General features: G+C 37.5%; 1 protein-coding gene across 1 annotated transcript in view; it reads right to left on the reverse strand.

The window, feature by feature from the left end:
• The window catches only part of VWA8 (von Willebrand factor A domain containing 8), a 198,872-nt gene that overhangs the window by 66,284 nt on the left and 113,668 nt on the right, over nt 1-18,920 (reverse strand). The window contains exons 26-29 of the mRNA XM_074168332.1: nt 13,994-14,145; nt 4,885-4,993; nt 3,840-3,978; nt 2,343-2,545 (exon numbers count right to left, since the gene is read on the reverse strand). Coding sequence (XP_074024433.1) covers nt 2,343-2,545; nt 3,840-3,978; nt 4,885-4,993; nt 13,994-14,145 — 603 coding nt within the window. The remainder of the gene's footprint in view (nt 1-2,342; nt 2,546-3,839; nt 3,979-4,884; nt 4,994-13,993; nt 14,146-18,920) is intronic.

Raw genomic sequence — 18,920 nt, forward strand, 5'->3', positions numbered from 1 at the left:
GCTTAAAAGCAGATAAATCTCTGGTTTGTGCTATTAAGTTAAATCCCCGAGGAGTTTAGTTTTAGTAAAATTTTATTTAAAAGGACAGGAAGGAATGGTGATTTTTCATTTTATTTCACTGAAGGGCTCTATTGAATCCAGATGGATGTCATCTGGGAAATAAATCACACAAGCTTATTTGAAAAGCCACAATATCATCATCTCATCCTTTCCAGTAAGTTTACCATCCGTTTAAAATTTTTCTTTTTTATAACTTAGAAACATTATTCTCCAAAGACCTTTATTAAAACAAAGAGTTGGGAAAAATCTACCTTTTGGTACTAATTAATGGATTATGTTATTTATGAAATTTCAGCTGTCAAGTGGACTTTTTTATTTAATGAATTCAACTTCTTATTTCTACAAATATTGTTAATACTTCTTGGTCTTTTTGCAAATACATGTAGGTGAACCTCTAAAGCATCGCATACATCATTTACATCACTTGTTTTTCCTGAAGATCTGTTTGATGCACTCTTAGCACAAGTAGCTAACCCTCGGAGCCTTGCCCAAAATACAAATGTGCTACTAATTTACTTGTCTTAACATGTGAATATGGCAAATTCTGAGCTTACAGCTGCCAATGACTTTAGTACAACCGAAGGTAGGCATCTTGACTATATGTCAAGGCTCCTTCTGCAGACAGTAGAAAGAGGGAGTCACTGCCAGAAGGCAATTTACCATGCTTTGCCTTATCTGGGATGAATTGCTCTTGGACATCACCTTTATCCTTCCAACAGATACAGAAAGTACTTGGATGATTAGCTTAGACTATATGCTTACCTTCTAACATAAATAATAGTGGATTTAATTTCATATACAGCAATATCCACCTCATTTCACAGGTGCACAAAGGAAGCACATGATTTTTCCTTGGCTCCCCTGCAGGAGAAGTTGGGAATAAAACCTAAGCTCTACATGGAAAAATCAAACTACTTGAGAATCCCTGTTCAGATTCAGCGGGAACTGAAAATGCAGAAACCCTAACACATGAACCCTAACATAAGGAAGGACAGCAGTGGCTGTGAAGACCACAACAGCAGCATTCCACAAGACAACTGCACAGGAAACCACCACAAGCAGGTAACTTCATATTTGTATTTTCTCCAGCTGGCATTGGAAAGTGTCCAAGGCAAAGCTAAAGAATACATAGGCAGTTCTACTAAAAGCAGAAGAATTGCGTTTCCCATAAAGCATCAAGCTTAACTGTAGTGTTTGAGAGCAGAAAGTGGCATCAACACTTGACAACCGTTCCTGGAAGAACAGTATCGCACAGACACTAGCTATGAAATGACTGAAAACGACTTAATACCTCAACTCAATGTAGGAAAGGTTCTTCTTGATCAGTCTCTCACAAAATAGGCAGAAGAAATTCAGAACAACAAAAGGAAAAGGCAAAACCAACCAACAATGACCAGATTAATACCAATGTCAAGCCACTATGACTGGTAGGTAACATAATAAACTATTATTAATATTAAAAAAATGAACAGCAGCAGCACTGTATCAACTGTTGTCTCTTCCTACTTCTGGGCAAAGAAGTTTTGAATTGGATACGTTCCAATCAGTTCACTGATAGCAATGGAAAGTGCAAAGTATGTGGAAAATATGCAATACTTGACTTCAAAAAAACGGATTTGAGTCAAACCAACACTGAAGTCGTCAGTGGCTCTCAATTTGCATTTTTGATACACTAGATGTCAAGGCTTACATAGTCTCAGTACATCAGATGTTATAGAATGAGAAATATCAAGATTCACAAAACAAATAAAAAATAGTGGCACAAAGCAAATATGAAAAAAAATTTACTTTGTGACTCAGAAAATGTCTCACATACTATTTGAAAAGTAAAAAGGGGATACGATCAGAGCAGTACTTAAGTTTACAGCATAAACCAGCTTACTTTGTACTTTGCATTTTGCAAACATATGCTGCTTGACTGTGATTCCTGAACTCAACTCACTATCTCCTTTCTCCCATGAAGGCCATCAGTAAGCGAAATAAGATAAGCAGGTAGAAGTCAGCTTCAAGAATGCAAAAGGACACTGTCCAGCTAAAAAATGCAAGAGGAAAATCTCCACACAAAAACTAAAGCTGAAGGCAACTCCCAAGATAGTCAAAAAGAGAACACTCAGAAGGGGGTAGGCTTGTTCAGGCTATTTCACTCTATAAGAGGTAGACTCCTCAGCAATTCTACCCTTATGATACTACTTTGCTCAACCCTAAACATTTAGCTTTTTTTATTTAAATTTTTAAATGTATTTTTTTTATATACATTTTTAAACATTTACTTTTTTTTTTACCTCCTCTTCATGTAGAACCACTTGACCTTTAAGTGGATTTCCCAGGGGTGCCACAGTCACAAAAGGTTGCCAGACATTTCCGACTGTTCTTGGGAAGAGATCATAAAGATCCACAAAGTATCCACTCTTACTAGAAACCTTCATGAAGTACAAGGAAACAGGATTGCATGTAGTAACGTAAAGAACATTTTCGGTTTCCTCTTCTGAAATAAGAAAATAACATCAGTGAAAGGCTACTGACATCATGCATTACTCTCCTGGAAATATATATGTCATTAAACTCGGCAGCTGATATTGCAAAATGTATAGCAAAATTGCCACCATTGACACAGGAATATAAAGAGACCTTATCTTGATACTAACTAAACATTAACAGGCAGAATCTTGCCACAACACTTTTAACTCTTTAAACAAGTAGTCCAAGGCACATTAGTGTAGATATGACTGTAGTGCCTGCCAGCTGCTAGTATATACAAAATCTGTCCAGATGTTTTTGTTTATAAACTTGGTTCTCCCTCCTTCTCTATTTCATCCTCCCTTTCAATTCATATATTTAATACTTAAACATGGGATGAATGTGAACTTCGTGTGAATCCTTTCACGTATAGCATCTTCCTGAGTGATTTCAGACAATTCTTAAAATCATTTCAAAGACATGTAATTTCTGTTTCAGTGTCATAAAAGTTTGTTGATATATTTGAAACTATGGCTACAAGCAGAGAAGGCAGCATTCCAGTACTCATCATTAGCCACTTGTTTATAATAAACAATAAAGTTTAGACGTGTTTAACGATGAACCCTAGAACATTTTTGATTATTCTCAATGCTGCAATTCACTTTGGGACACTAGTATAGGTAACTAAGGCAAGTTTGATCCAGTGAGAAAAGAATTTTAATTGGTAAAGCACAGGGGAAAAAAAGCACAGCAGTCTGCAAGTTACAAGATTTGTATTAAAACTGAATTGACCTAGAGAGAGACGAAAGCTCAAATAATTGTTTTTCTGAAGCAATAGTGTTGACTACTAAAAGCTAGAGAGACTTGCAATTTTGTTGCTGTGTTCTACTTTAATTATAGATCGTTCTCTTTGTTTGAGAAGGATGCATATCCTTACAAGGACGACAATGCCTCAGTGAAGTTATGTTTCCATTTCAGTGGCTGATTATTTTTTGTATTTCAACTACTGTTAATAAAAAGTGCAAAAAGATAAACTATTATTCCTCTACTCCATTCCTATGCTCCATATCCTCCATTCCCATATTCCAATTCTTAGTACTACTCCTATACTCCACAGCAAACATAGCCAGAAATACACACTATTGTAAATGCACTGAAGTGAAAGCACTTAGAATCCCTCATACTGCCTTTTATCTTCCACCACTGGCTATCAGCAAGCACTTAGGAACTCAACAGCCTACTTCTTCCCCATCTTTAGGATATTTCACGTATTTATAATGTTGGGGATCATTACAAAAGTTATTAGCTTTTTCTTACCGCACCTTTTGTTACTGTAACATCGCAAACTAAGTTAACTTCATCCAAAGGCAGTGTCCAAAAAGCAAGTTCTTCTGTAAAACTGAGGGACCTGGCTTCATGTCGTTCCACTGGAAATCCTTGAATATTTAAGTACACAGGGCCCTAAAAAAATATGGTAACAATGAGGGTTTGCTAAAATATTCCACTCACCATTCTAGAAGTCTTCTTCAAGGCTGTTAATACTATTAACAATTGAAACAGACCAATTACTAAATAAATAAAAGGGAAAAGGAAATGCTTTTTCTGCAAGCTCTCTGAGTGTCCATACTGCCATTTTCTCTATTTTCTCTACAGAATCTTTAGTCTTTTATTGGTTTGAAACTATTACTGCTCAGTGGCATGAAGGAGGTATCATGTACTGATAAAACATAGTCCATAAAAGGAAAAAATAAGAATATTTTTGTTTCAAAGAAATTCAGTGGCAATTTCTTATTATATAAAATTTAAATCTCACCCCTACATCACATTACAGTTCAGGTTTTTCCTTATTCACTGCAGTAATAATTACTGAAGTTAAGCCAAGAACTCAAAGCCGAAAAAGACTTAGAAGCTTTGGCTGCAGGTCCAATTGTACCAAAGGTTCAGACTCAAACTTGGCAGCGCCAAAGACCCATAAGAATTCAGCTGCATGCAAAATAGAAAAAGAAAACAGCTTTCTTTTCAGTTTCTGATCTTATCCAAAAATTGAGATCTGGGGCCTGACACCAGCTACCTCCAAGCATCCTACAGAGTTCCTTCAAATACGGTGTTTTCAATATCCTTATTAAAACCTCTTTTCAAGAACTTCTGACCAAACTTAATGATTTTAAAGCACATCTCACATTGTGAAGGCTAGGTATACAAAAACGTTCATTTTTCTAGTCAGAATAAAAATCCCAAGAACAGGTAACAAGGGCAACACTTTGTATATACTCTTTCCTGAAAAACTTAATCACATTTTAGATTCTTCACATCCCAATACATAAAAATAGTATTATATGATTTAAAAAAAAAAAAAAAAAGACAAACCTTTACATCTATTTTTTGAGTTTCTGTTGGGCACAGCAGTTTCTGTTGTGCATTCCCTGGCTGATCGATTTTCCAGTAGCCCATAAATTTATGATCTGGTAACGGCAGTCTGTCAAACAATATAGGAACAAACGAAGTTTTACATTCATTAACCAGCAACTGACATGGAATAAATCATTTAAACAACTGCATTTTTCCAAAGAGACACATCTGAAGATTCTCTTGAAGAAACTGCTTTCTCGCTAAAATATGTCATTTCTTCTTCATTTTAAATCACAGATATTTTAGCCTTCTGGAATACTAATATAGCCACAACCTAAAAAGCATCATAAAAGAAGCAGTAAGTCACATAATATGGCCTCAAAAGGAAAACTTTTCCAGTCTGAATTATTTGAGATATGTAATAAAATATACCCAAACCATCTCTTGCTTTGCTTTATTCAGATCAGGCAGGTAGTACCACTTAAAGGAACTACTATCAGTGGCACGCTCATCTAAAAAAAGCAGCAGAATAAGCACAGTAAACACTGCGGCAAGTTAACCATGCAATAAAGGTTCAATGAATTATTCCATATATTTTCCCACTGACATGAAAGAAGGCAAAGGAATACAGATGTGAGAGCATCTCATTGCCTTCTGGCGAGTACAGCCTACAGAAAGGATAGAGACATCTTCAAAAGCCTCAGTTGCTTGCCTTGCTCTAATTTCTTCATTTCTGTACCTTTTCTTTAGGGAAAATATATGAGCCACAGCAAAACTCATTTATATAGGAAAAGAAAACACTGGTGTATGACAAAGTAGCTTGACAGCAAAATAGGGACAACACAATTTTTATTTCTCTCCTCTGAAGCGATTTGCAACCACTGAAAGCAGTTTGATTTTGTTGATTGGCATTAATACCCTCAAGCTAATGAACTCACCACTTTTGGTTTCTTATATTTGGGATCAGTTGTTCCTAAAGAAAGCTTCTATCAAAACTACATTCTGTGTTACACGCTGTTGCACATTATTGAACAGCTACAAGACCTGGCAAGAGAACAGAAGACATTCCTTCTCCCAGTTTCTATAAATATCTCAGAAGTCTATTTTAAGGAAGTTCTCTTAGACTGTTAAAAGTCTGTGCATGGTCTCTTCTGTCCTGTCTGATGACGCTCGTTTCTACTGTTACAATTATTTCTCCTCTCCCCACCAACCAAACTGGATCCTTCTAGGTATTAGAGGTCTGTTTTGTTTCTTCTTGATATTCTGTTCAGAATAAGAAGGGATCCCAAAAAAAAAAAAAAAAAACCAACTCGGACTATATATGAATCTCGGGGAACTTTAATTTTACTCCTTTTCCACCAAGAACTTAAAGGAAAATTCAGGGGATGAACAGTAATATCCTCTAATCTTTGCAACTCATGCAGGAAAGCTGCATTAACATTCCTTACTGGTGTGCTGACACCAGATCTCAAGCAACCTGGAGAAACCAGTACTCAGAGGTGGAAAGTGACTCAGCCTCCATCCCCATTCTGTGTTTGGACCATCTGCCAAGGCAGTCAGATAGTCAAAGACACTTTTTGCAAACAGAAAATGGTCTGGATGCTATAGATTGGCAGCACTCATAGATAAATATCCAGCCGCCAGCAATATGCCATTGGGGCACGTAATGAGGAAAGTCATCTCATTAATTCCCTCTCAAAGAACCAGTAGAGCCGTCATTGCCTGTTTGTTGCCTAGTTAAGAGTATAAACAGATGCCAATGTTTGAAGGGTGATTTATTTTGAACTTTCCCGTTCTTTACACCTAGCTAATCTAGCCAGATTCTTCCCAAATTAAGAAGAGAAATTAAACCAGACTGAAAGAAAATGCACGTACAATATATTGCAGATTACAACATTCAACACCGTTAGGAAAAAAACCCAAAGTTCAGGATGCACTATTTCAACACATACACAATTCTTAGATAAATTTATTCATGCAGTCAGAAAATGGGCAAACAGTCAAGTCACTCGACTAAACGTCAGTTTATCCACAAACTGGAATTTTACTTCAGGCTTCCATTTGGGTTTCAAAATGATTTGTTGGCAAAACGATGGTTATGTCTTGAGCCAAAACTGTCTTGTGTGCAAAAAGAAACTGGGTATTTTTTTTTGCTATGGTGACTCCGAGCAGCATAATCTCTGATATGTCTATAATCAGCAGTAATTGTTTCCCGTTAGCTCAATGGAACATCAACTTCCACAAGGATTTGGACTTTGGTTTTAATTCCTTACACATTACTCTCATGGACAACATCCTAGAAATCAACGGGTTCACTACTAATCATGAATACTTATTAAATTTTAAAACAAAACATATGTGAATAACCAGCTCTAACCAAATACCCTGCTTTATATAGCAACAGAATTACAGATTGCATTCCCAAAGAAACAAAACATTTCCACTCTGTTTCAGCTTTCCAGAGATTTGATTTGCTAATAGTTCCTCTCTTCCCTCAGGAAAACTGATTTCTCCTTTCTCCTAGATTCTTGAGGTTTTGTTCCCATTTCTGAATGACTTAGTTTCTCTGGGGCAGCAGACCAAGCCATCATGAACAACAAATAGGAGGGAAAGGTAGATTAGAATTTAGGAGTAGAACAGAAAGCAGAATTCACAATACAAAGTTCTTTGTCAGGAGTAATGGGGATCCTTCCAGCGCCTGACAATTCTTTTTTACTCCATCTCACTGCTCTCTCTTATAAATCTGGTCTAAGAAAGACTACGAGTATTGAAGAAGCTGGTGGCATTGAAGGTCTTATACCCAGTCTGCCTCCTGAACAATTTTCAGGAGAGAACGAGGATGCAGAAGGACTGGAACAATATGCCCATACTGAAAATGTGTATATATCTTAACAGTTTTCCTCCAGTGAATATATATTGTACACAGTGAAGGATGGAGATTTTCTTTTCACAGGACTTAATAAGTAAGAAGCAAGTTTTGAAAATAACTTGAAGTGACAGTACAAGTAAAAAGCGTCATGAGGCGCTCCTGCCACACTGCTGTGTTTCAAATTAATTAACCAAATACCATTTACATAAAAGGCACAGAATACTATGGAATTGCCGCCACTGGCAACAATCTGCGAAGCAAAGAGATCTGATGGGTGTAAGAAGTGCAGTGGCTGGGTAAGAACAGTACTGAAACTCCACTGCTCTCTCTCTCCAGCTGGGGTGTACAGAGAGAGACGTGATTTTTGCTTTCCTCAAAAGCTGGAAAGGGTTTCCAGAACAGAAAAACTACATGACAGACTGCAGTAATTCTGTAGGAAAGCCAAGACTTAAAAGCAAGTTCTAAGAAATTATTCCTGATCAGTTCTTTGATTATGGATTTGTCAGAGCCTGCTGCTTAAGGAAAATTTAGAAATATTTTTTAAAGTTTATTTAATCTTAATTTTACATCCTGGTTTTCTACAAGATCACAGTCCAAGGAATGGTTATATAAGCAGATATTTTGCTTAGAAAAGATGATTGCACAGGACCTATAGCCGATGGGCCAATTCTACAAAAAAAAAAACTATTTAGCCTGATTTTCTTCATGCACAGCAGTCAAAGGGGAGACAATATGTCAAAAGGTAATTCTCTAGTGGCTTCTGCTGCTGGAAAACAGAACACGGTTTCTTTTCATTTGAATCTTTTTGATTTCAGAGAATAAATCAATTTTAGGCTAATTAAAAAAATAAAACAACCAACCACAAACCAAACCAACACACCAAACAACTGTGTCAAAAAGTCAACAGAACCTGCTTTATAAAAAGTCATTTACTTAGCTTTCTGAGAACACACTGGAAAATGGCTATGAATCTCGTAAGACTGAAATTCCACCGAATGCAGATTCTCTACATTCAGCTATCGTACGAGTACTGCTGTGGACGTGAACTATGACAGGCAACAAAGCTGCTTAATACACGGTCTTGTAAACCAGCTCAGTGCTGGCACAGAACATATTATTCAAGGACTTCAGTAACAGCCTGTGCTCTACATCCAGCTGAAGAGACTTCTATCCCACCTAACTTTTTTGGATTTAAGTAAGATACAGTTTGAAATCAGGAAAATTCGTTACCAACCAGCTCTCTGTAATTTATTTAAACACCTTTTGATTAAAAATATAAGCAGTAGACACCCAGAACAGCCTTATGTTAGGCCTCCTGTTCCCTGACAGTCAAGTGCAGACCCTCCCTGACCCCCCGCAATGCACAAGATGAACAAGAGACACACATGGTATGAGAAAGGTCCAACAATTAACTATAGATTAGCTGGGGAAAAAAGAAAAAAAAAACCCACAAGCAGTTTCGAGAGAAAATTAAAGACATTAATATTTACATATTTATGTTACATATAAAAAAAATCAGTTCATATAAAAGGAATATTCAAGTTGTAGCAAGTACCTGGAAGCGGACAGTGACAGGAGGAAAAATATGGAATGGCAATTTCATCAAGGATAAATGCCAGAATTAAAGCTGAATGCTGTTTTACCTAGGAATTGCAAATGGTCTGAACTGTGCACCAAAATGGCAGATTAACATGAGTTCAGACAAATATGACATAACAGATGTCAACGGGAAAAACAAAGTGTAGTTGTACATAAAGAAAGATAATGAGTTAGTACAATGAGTAATCCATTTTACCCACTATGTCTTGGCAAAGCATCACAGACAAGCCATCTGCTCTACACGCAGTACTGATAAAAATTATAAACTACTGAACAGGTGATACCAGGAGATACAGACAATATCAGGATGTTATAACCTGGCAATACTGAACGTGTCAGTGCCTTGAAGAATGGTCATCCTATTTGGGAAAAAAAACCAACCTGAAGGAAACAAGAAGCCCAAGTAAACAGGTCTAATATATGATATTAATTTTGGAAATAAAGAAATTAGCATCTAAAAATTAATTTCTCTCTTGAAAAAATAAATACCGCGAATTCTTTTCTAAATGATCATTAGACACCACTTAATCTTTCCTTTCAAGATTAGGTATATTAATTCCACAGCCTAAGCTAAAATTCCCATAAGCGCCACTGGTACTGTCAAATTTCCCCTGTGATTTGAGCTGGATACAACCCTCAAAGTTCCTCCTACTGAGACCCTGTATTGTAGTGTGTTGCTCGTGTGTCATATGTTTTTATTCCTATATTTACAGCAGTTATGTTTCAGCAGCAATTCAAATAATTCTGATTTATTCAAGTTTTCTTTTACATTAAGTAAATGGTGACAGACTTCTCCAAACCTTACTAAAATAAAATAAAGGTTCACAAGTTGTTTGATCCAAGACATGCCAGAGAGTACGAGTATAAAGGAGTCAGCATTTCAGTATAATGATTTTCCTGTCCTACAATCTCCTGGAAATGCTTCTGTATCGCAAAACTTCCAAATTGTACAGGATTGATATTCTTATCAATAGCAATGATTTTGCTGCAGGTATGACTGACATAGAATCATAGAATTGTCTCAGTTGGAAGGGACCTTTAAGATCATCTAGTCCAACCATCAACTTAACTCTGATAAAAACCATCACTAGACCATGTCACTAAGCACTATGACAACTGGTCTTCTAAATACCCTCAGGGATGGTGCCTCAACCACGTCCCTGGGCAGCCCATTCCAATGCTTAATAACCCTTTCAGTGTGAAAATTTTTCCTAATATCCAATCTGAACCTCCGCTGGCGCAACTTGAGGCCATTTCCTCTTGTCCTGTCGCCTGTGACTTGGGAGAAGAGGCCGACCCCCACCTCTCTACACCCTCCTTTCAGGCAGTTGTAGAGAGCAATAAGGTCTCCCCTCAGCCTCCTTTTCTCCAGGCTGAACAACCCCAGCTCCCTCAGCCTCTCCTCATAAGACTTAGTCTCCAGACCCCTCACCAGCTTCATTGCTCTCCTCTGGACCCACTCCAGCACCTCAATGTCTTTTTTGTGGTAGGGGGCCCAAAACTGGACACAGTACTCGAGGTGGGGCCTCACCAGTGCCGAGTACAGGTGGACAATCACCTCCCGAGTCCTACTCACCACACTGTTCCTCATACAGGCCAAGATACTGTTGGCCTTCTTGGCCACCTGGGCACACGGCTGGCTCATGTTCAGCCAACAGTCGACCAACACCCCCAGGTCCTTTCCTGCCAGGCAGCTCTCCAGCCACTCTGCCCCAAGCCTGTAGCGCTGCATGGGGTTGTTGTGACCCAAGTGCAGGACCTGGCACTTGGCCTTGTTGAACCTCATTCCGTTGGCCTTGGCCCATCGATCCAGCCTGTCCAGATCTCTCTGCAAAGCCTTTCTACCCTCCAGCAGGTCAACACTCCCACCTAACTTGGTGTCATCCGCAAACTTACTGAGGGTGCACTCAGGCAGAATAGATTTGGACTATTATCCTAGTTTTCATGTTACTTAGCAATTTATTATGTTAGCTAGTAAGTCTTAAAAGTCTTGCAAATTATGACTGGAGCACAGAAGTGAATCTCTGTGGAGGTACGCTGCTGTCACTAGGACGCTGTAGAAATCACACCTAGTAAACCTTCAGATTGACAGCTTCTGGGAGACTATAAGCAGGTAGGAAAATAAGCCTAAAATTCAAAGTGATCTGCACAAGTCAGAGAACTAACCTGAAAAAATACAATACAGTAAGAGAAGTGTAAGCACGAAGGATGTTGATCACATAAAGCGGAGATGGGGTAAGTGCTACTGCTTTCTGCAGGGTTCTGCAGAAAGGATCTGGAGATTCATGTTTAGAAAACGACGTGAGTTAAACATTGCAAGAAATGCAAACACTCTGGGTTTTTTAAAAGGGACTGCTGCATGAAATACGCCTCTATTCTATACTCTCACACTACTCTACTCAGCTCTAGCAGAAACTTACCTGACCAGTTTCACGCACAATGCTTAAAGACGGACACAAATCAAGTGGAGAGGGGGAGCATAAAAGATAAACAAAAACAACCAGATGCCTTGAAAAAGGGGGAAGAATGAGAGGACTGTATTAGTTTAGCCTAGAGATGACTTTCTAATGGCAAGGATATTTAGAAACAAGACTGACTTGCTTGGGGAGGTTATAGAACTCCATCTCTGAAGGTTTTCAGGCATGAATCATGACAAAAATCAGACAAGGTTTTAGATTAACTTGCATCTTTTCTGAAGGAAGTGGAATGGCCTAGATTAGCACCATTATCCCACTCTCAAGTTCCTGGAAAACAATATAGAGGAAGTCAGTACTCCAGTTCTAATCATGTAGCAGATTTGGGATATTTCTGCAGTGGTCCAAACACCATACCTAGTTACCTCAATGTGTCCATCATGGGAGGTTGCAATATGGGCCAGAAGAGATTTGGAGAGATTATCTAGATGTTCTTTTACCCCAAGGAAGAATCAATTGTGCCTAAACCATTCCCGAAAGGTGTGTCTGTAATTCAAGATGATCCACCTGTGGCTTACAAGCTCCACAGGGTTAAATGTCTTGACCAAAAGCAAGGCTGTCTTGGAATGGAGCAATGGGACTATGTGAAATGCTAGCTGTGGTAGATGCAAGTGAGACGCTGATACCAAGACTGCTGGATCATCAGAGCCAGGCGGTCAGCCTAGTCCCAGTCTTGCATGGTGAGATCTAAGAAAAAAGGTGCTTTTATCAACTGCATGTGAAGTGCTCCTTTGGTTCCTTCTCCTCTTTGCCTTCAGTGTACAGAGTCATAGGTCAAGTGAAGTTTTTGATGAGCATCTTGTGGGGGTCTTGTAAGTCTGACATCCTTGGTGTAAACTGTCCTATAAAACCTCAGTGATAGATTCAAAATGATCAGGTGATTATCCCTAATTCAGTATAATCAGATCTTTCTTCAGTCTTCTCATTTGTAGACTGGACAGTCCCCAGTTCCAGCAGCCTTTCTCTTATCTTTCCCAGCTCCTGCTAGGCTTTTCCTTACTAAAGAGTCCTTTCTAATCCACCCATGTCGACGCGCATCTAAACTTCTGAAAATTATATAACGTGCAAATTTCTCAAAAACTACGACAAACATCCTAACTCTTTAAAATAGAAATTAACAAGTGACTTTTTGCAAAGAAACTATGGCAAGAGTTTCAAGTGTGTATCGCCAATTTGACAGACACTGTAGTTGCTCAAGTACCGGCTCCCTAAGCATGTAATTCTTCTGTCATCAAAATTAAAAGGTACACCACAGTCATTACACTGCCAATCTTCTTTTAATAGTTATATGTAGGATGTTAGATATGATAACAGTGGTGCTCCAGCAGGAGAAATCTACACATGGACACTTAATATCAAGACATTATGTCATAAGGATCCATCACTCCTTAGCAAATATAAAATATGTATGACCCATGGCAAACTCAATTTTCCACATATTCATAAAGCTTTCTTCACAAAAGGGAAATATTTGTTTCTCCGTAAATAAGTTACGTATTAGAGTTCAAATCAGAGTAAGTTTTTAAATTGCTTTGCAATATGATCTACCTAAGCCGGTCATCTGTGAATTGTAGAAGAATGAGTTAAATCTCTTTCATAATTTAGTTTGACTAAAAAAAAAAAAAAAGAGCTATTTTGATTCTAACCTCAGAAAAAGTACATGGTGTCATATGTCAACTGGTAACATAATTAAAGAATAACAGTGATATACAGACACATACAGAAACGGTGCGTAGAACTTACAAGCATTGTCCTACTCTGCATAAGTATTTTTGTAGAGCCTTTTGTAAGTATCAAAGACAAAATCCTACTGCCACTGAAGACAACTTATTTTGTTTGCTACTGATTTAGGTGATAAATAACAGAACAGAAATGTGTTGCAATTCAATTAAAAACACAGGAGAAGAAACAAGTATTTCCCTTTATTAATATGTATCTGTTTACCATACAAGTTATCAATATGTACATGGATATTAAAATTAAATATTAGTAATAAGCAAATACTCTATCAGAAAGTCATTTATATTGTTGTAACTTATTTGGAGGAATATAAATTTGAACCAGAGGAAGACTGAGTTCAAGTATTCCAGGTTGTTTTTAAATCAGTTAGCAGCAAGGTAACACACTATTAAAAAGTGATAATGAGAGACCTGTCTTCTTAATATATATCTTATGTTATTCTTACTCCTTGGCCAGCTGTACATTGGTCGGTTTTGCTTCAATAGGTATCCCATATTTGTGCAAAGTGCTGATTAAAATTTCACGCATTTCGTTGTTGTAGGAGTCAAAGTCAAACACATTTCGAACAACATTTGCCAGTCCTTCCGTTGGAAATTTCTGTAAAGAAATAAAGATGCCTACATTTATTTTATTGAATACCTGTTAAGTTACAGCACATCATTAGATACTTCTAAAATGAATTGTTATAACAGTAACTTTGCTCAACTTAGATAAGTGCTCATCATGGTTTTTTTTAGTTCCTAGAATAAAAAAGGCACATTGCTTCAAGTCAGAATGAAGTTACTGACACTAAACCTGAATTAAACAAACAAGCAGGAGTCAATTACTTAAATACTCAGCATCATTCATGTTTTAAAGAATTGTTTGCATTATACACATAACAAGATGGTGTAATTACTGGAACATATCATTAAAATTAGCCTGTATTTTTCAAATTTGGAACTGCTTTCTGCTAACCCTGAAGATCTAACACAAATACATATATTCATATAATTCAACTATACAATTCATTTAACAATTCTGATTCTTAATGTTGAATATAGAAAAGCAGAAGATACGCTGCTTACTAAAAATGACTTTGGGACATGATGAATTTTAGTAGAAACAGAAGTTCACTTAAGATTCACAAACATTTGCTTTCTTAGTGAAGAATACTATTTGAAGTGTGCTGTGTACATAAAAAAGTTTATCAAACTTTCATTAGTATTTGCAACAAAGGAAGTTTTGCTACTGAACTCGACTGATGATTTAAAGCCAGTGTGCTCTTCCAGCTCTCCGCTCACATAATCCCACATCTTTTAATTATTGTTCTACAAGAAGAAAACACTTTTTCTGCCTCTCATTTCCCACTAAGTCTAGAAGCTCAGTAAGACTTAAAAGCCTTGACTAAGCAGTCAATTGAACTCATGTAAGAGGAACAAACTGAAATAAAGAAGGAGTTTTTTGGTACCTGCAGAAGACACTATAGGTGTCAAAAGCTGTCTCAGCCTTTTCACAAAGTGGTTCCAAGTGTTTAGGCAGGAACTTCCACTGTCTTTTGATTTACTCTGAAACTTCAACAGCAAACATGTACCTGTCCCCATTTAAATCAAGGCAGATTCCAATAAATATGGACCTTGATGTACACAGCCCTAATTTCAGGCTTAAATAAGCTTATTTTTTAAGGAACATTCAGGTAATTTAAACAGAATATGTATTGTGCAAAATTTACATTTTACTTGCCATTGATAAAAACAGCTGTTTAAGCTGAACATATTGACACAGCTAAAGCACTGAGCCTTTTCCACAGGTACTCTTTAATAAAATCTCTGAAAAAATCATCTTACTCTTGTAAGATTTAAATAGAGTAAATCAAATAAAAAGAATTTTTAAAAATAATCACCAAATTACTATATATCCTAGAACTTTATCACCTGACCACTTTTTTTTTTTTTTTACCTTTTCTTGGTAAAAGATTGGAGTGAGAATCTTTTTATTTTAAACTTTTCGCTTTTTCTTCACATGCCTCTCAACCAATACTACATCTCTGAGACAAGGACCTGGATGCCCCTATCTCAGTGTGGCACATTTACAGCGATGAAGATAAACACACGGAGAAGTATTTTAGGGAGTTGAAGTCTCAATTGTTGTTTTCCCCATTAGTGAGCAAGGCTGGTATAAAAAAACCTCGAAAAACAGATTTAATCTAAGTGTCAGAAAAATGTCTAAATGTATTAAAAGATATTCGAGGCCTGAATAAAAAATGAAATAGAAGAAACCAGAAAGTTTTCATAAATGTTTTGACCTGTACTCTTAATCAAATATCAGCCTTAGTCAGGATTTTAATATTTTCCCAACTTAATAAATATCTAATCTCTGAAATAAAGTAACTGTGACACAAGCAATACTAAAATTAGCCAGGTACTGTGGTAGAATGGAATAATACCATTGCTAGAAATAGGCTTGTACAAACCTTTTTTTAATCTGTGGTGTAGAGGCCACAGAATATTTCAGTACTGGTGTTGGTATAAAAGCATGCTAAACTATGCCCTGCTTTTTAAACCTGTCCATGAGGAAGCTATTAGAAGTTCTATCAGAACCTATTAGAAGTAGAACCATTACACTATGGAACCGGTTCCATGCCTCTTGATCAGTGATCAGTAGGACATGGTAAAAAATTTATTTCCTCGGGTACAACTGATGCTGCTGCCAATAAAACCTGTTCTGAACACGAGCCACTTGTGAAAAGGCCCTCTACTTCAGTTACTAAAGAAGTCACAACTCTCTTGTTTCAATCAGAACAAATCCAACCACTTTTGAGTGTTTGAGTTGAAAATTTAAAAAAAAAAAATCATTTGGTTTCTATTGATTTTTAAAACCAGATTACTGAAGAAAATATTGATCTCTCATCAGTCTGTCTGGTTCTCATTCATTGATTCTTCCCCTTACAAGTAACATCTCTGTATGTACCTTAGAGTATTTTCACAGTTTAGATTCTTGGCTATTCCTTAAAACAATAAAGTAACATAGGTTTTACTTTTAACAATATATTTTATATATATATATTTATAATGCTTTGTTTGATACAGATTTGTCACAGAATTCATCTTGGTGAAAAATCCGTATCTTTATGGATCTAACTTTCCATAAGTACATGTATTGCTATAGTCTGCTTAAAAGCTATCAGCCCAACAGTTGTTTCCTAGTACAAATACAGAATCTTAATTAAAATATGCTATACATATTGAGGTCTACTGTACTTCTACCACTAGCCTGAAAACAAAGTGACAAATTATCTGGTATCCAGTCTGTAATGAGTCCAGGTTTTTGTTCGAGTCTTCTACCTTTTGTTCTCACTACTACTCACTTCCCTACATATTCCAGTGCCTTCAGATGCTCGCATGAGTCCCATTCTGCCAGCAGCATCCTGAAGGCCCACACTGTCCTCACAACACTCCCAGATCTCTCCCTACCTGCTCATTCCTCCATGCCCTTGGCTTCCCTCTGTATCCCTGATGCCTTTTCACTGAAGGCTGCCAGCTCTCTCTGTGTCTCCCCAGTTGTCCTGGCAGGAGGGTAAGAAGCACCACGCCTATGGCTCATCCTGAGCGACAGGAATACTAATTGATTAACCAGTGCTCATGTCTTTAGTGGGCATCGCCTACTGCCAAGCAAAACAGCTGAATTCTCTCCCTGCCTTTTCATTCACCGGGACACTAATTTCAATCTGTTCCTCTCTGTCACACAGCCACTGATTTTGATTAAACCAGCAGAAACCTAATTATCTTTGAAAACTGGTAACTGAGATTCACTGTGGTTGGCCAAATGGGTAAAAGGTTATTATTGATGTGCGTTTGGCAGCAAGGTGAGAAAGGGATACCGACTGTGATTTGATAAGCCCAGTTTCCTTTTGAGATTAGGTGGAACAGAAAAAAAGTACTATTTTAGCACAAAAGCTTACTGAACAGGCCTAAGAGCATGATGATGAGTAGAATTCAGGGCCAGAAGGTACCTTAGACATTCACTGCTTGAAAACCCTTATACTAGTGCCTACTATTAGAAAGCAATCTCAGACACAAACAAGAAAGAAGGCCTATGGAAAAACCTCAGCTTTCCCAAACTCAACAGAGTCGGTAGAAGAGCTATTTCCATTTTATCTGGACTTATGTGGCTTGCCTGATCAACATCTATCAGGGACATTGGGTAAACCTTGACTCTGCAAAACAACATACAAAAGGTTTCGTGAAAATTAGTATATCAGATTGCAGAGAAGCAGTCACAGTACCCACCGGTAGTTACGGGCAGCATATGGCAACCCAACGGAGCGAGAGCAGAGCTTCTCAGCTTGCCCATAAGTTACTATTAGCATCAATATTTCTAGCATTTGATACAACTTGAAAACTGCAGGTGAGTGAGACAAAAAGGCTGTATTCAGGTCACCTGCAATATAGAACTGCAAGACCCTAATTCCCTATATAATCCATGGGGAGAAATAGGTGCAGCAACCAAGTCAGGCAGCCACAGTGGACAACTTTCCCTACGCCTGCAGTTTTAGGTCTTCAAACCAGTTTGGTATCTCGAGCTTCACCAAAACCTCCTTTGCCTTAAGTATAGAGGCAATTTAGCTCCGAATGCAGTGTCTAAGCAACCAAATAGCTATGGGTTCCCTACTTGCATAATCTTTATGGGAATGTGCTCTTGTAACTACACTGTAGACACAGTCTTGTATATTGAAGATCAAAATTAACCAGATTGCAGAGTTTAGCCTAATAATATGTTGATGTCACAGTCATCAGAATATTCTCTTTACTGACTAGCCCCAATGCTCAGATTCTCTTTCAGATAACAGTAATCAACAGTAATTTTTTGTCTGAAACAACCAACTCATTTTTGCAGAAGCAAAGAATTCCAAAATTATGTGAAAGAAATCAACACAATAGTACAAAGAGAGTGGGGCTGTGGAATCGCTGTAAGGGAAATTGTTTAACAACATGACTAACTTCCCTCCTTCCTTCCTTCGGACCAGCAATTTTATTGACTCACTTCCCTCCTTCCTCTTTCTTCTCTACCTGAAAACCTAAAAGCTTCTTACTTTGGAATAACCATTATGTTTATATTCATTGTTTACATTTGGCTACTCCCAGCCTTTTTATCATTCAGATTGGAAAACAAGTTACAGTAAACAAAAAAGTTGCATCCTCTCAAAGAGACAGGGATCTCGAAAACAAGTGTAACAGAAGAAATCAAAGCTGCATGTTGGAGATTTATGTGAATATTTACACTTGACTTTGAAAGAGGTGAAAACCTGGCAGACGGGAAACTTCCCCACTGATCTGTGCCCACTGTCCAGGTTGAAGTGACCATACTGATCTGGTTAAGTGAAGGAGACAGAA

This window comes from Numenius arquata, chromosome 1, assembly GCF_964106895.1.
Source record: "Numenius arquata chromosome 1, bNumArq3.hap1.1, whole genome shotgun sequence".
In the NCBI taxonomy this organism is placed as follows: Eukaryota; Metazoa; Chordata; class Aves; order Charadriiformes; family Scolopacidae; genus Numenius; species Numenius arquata.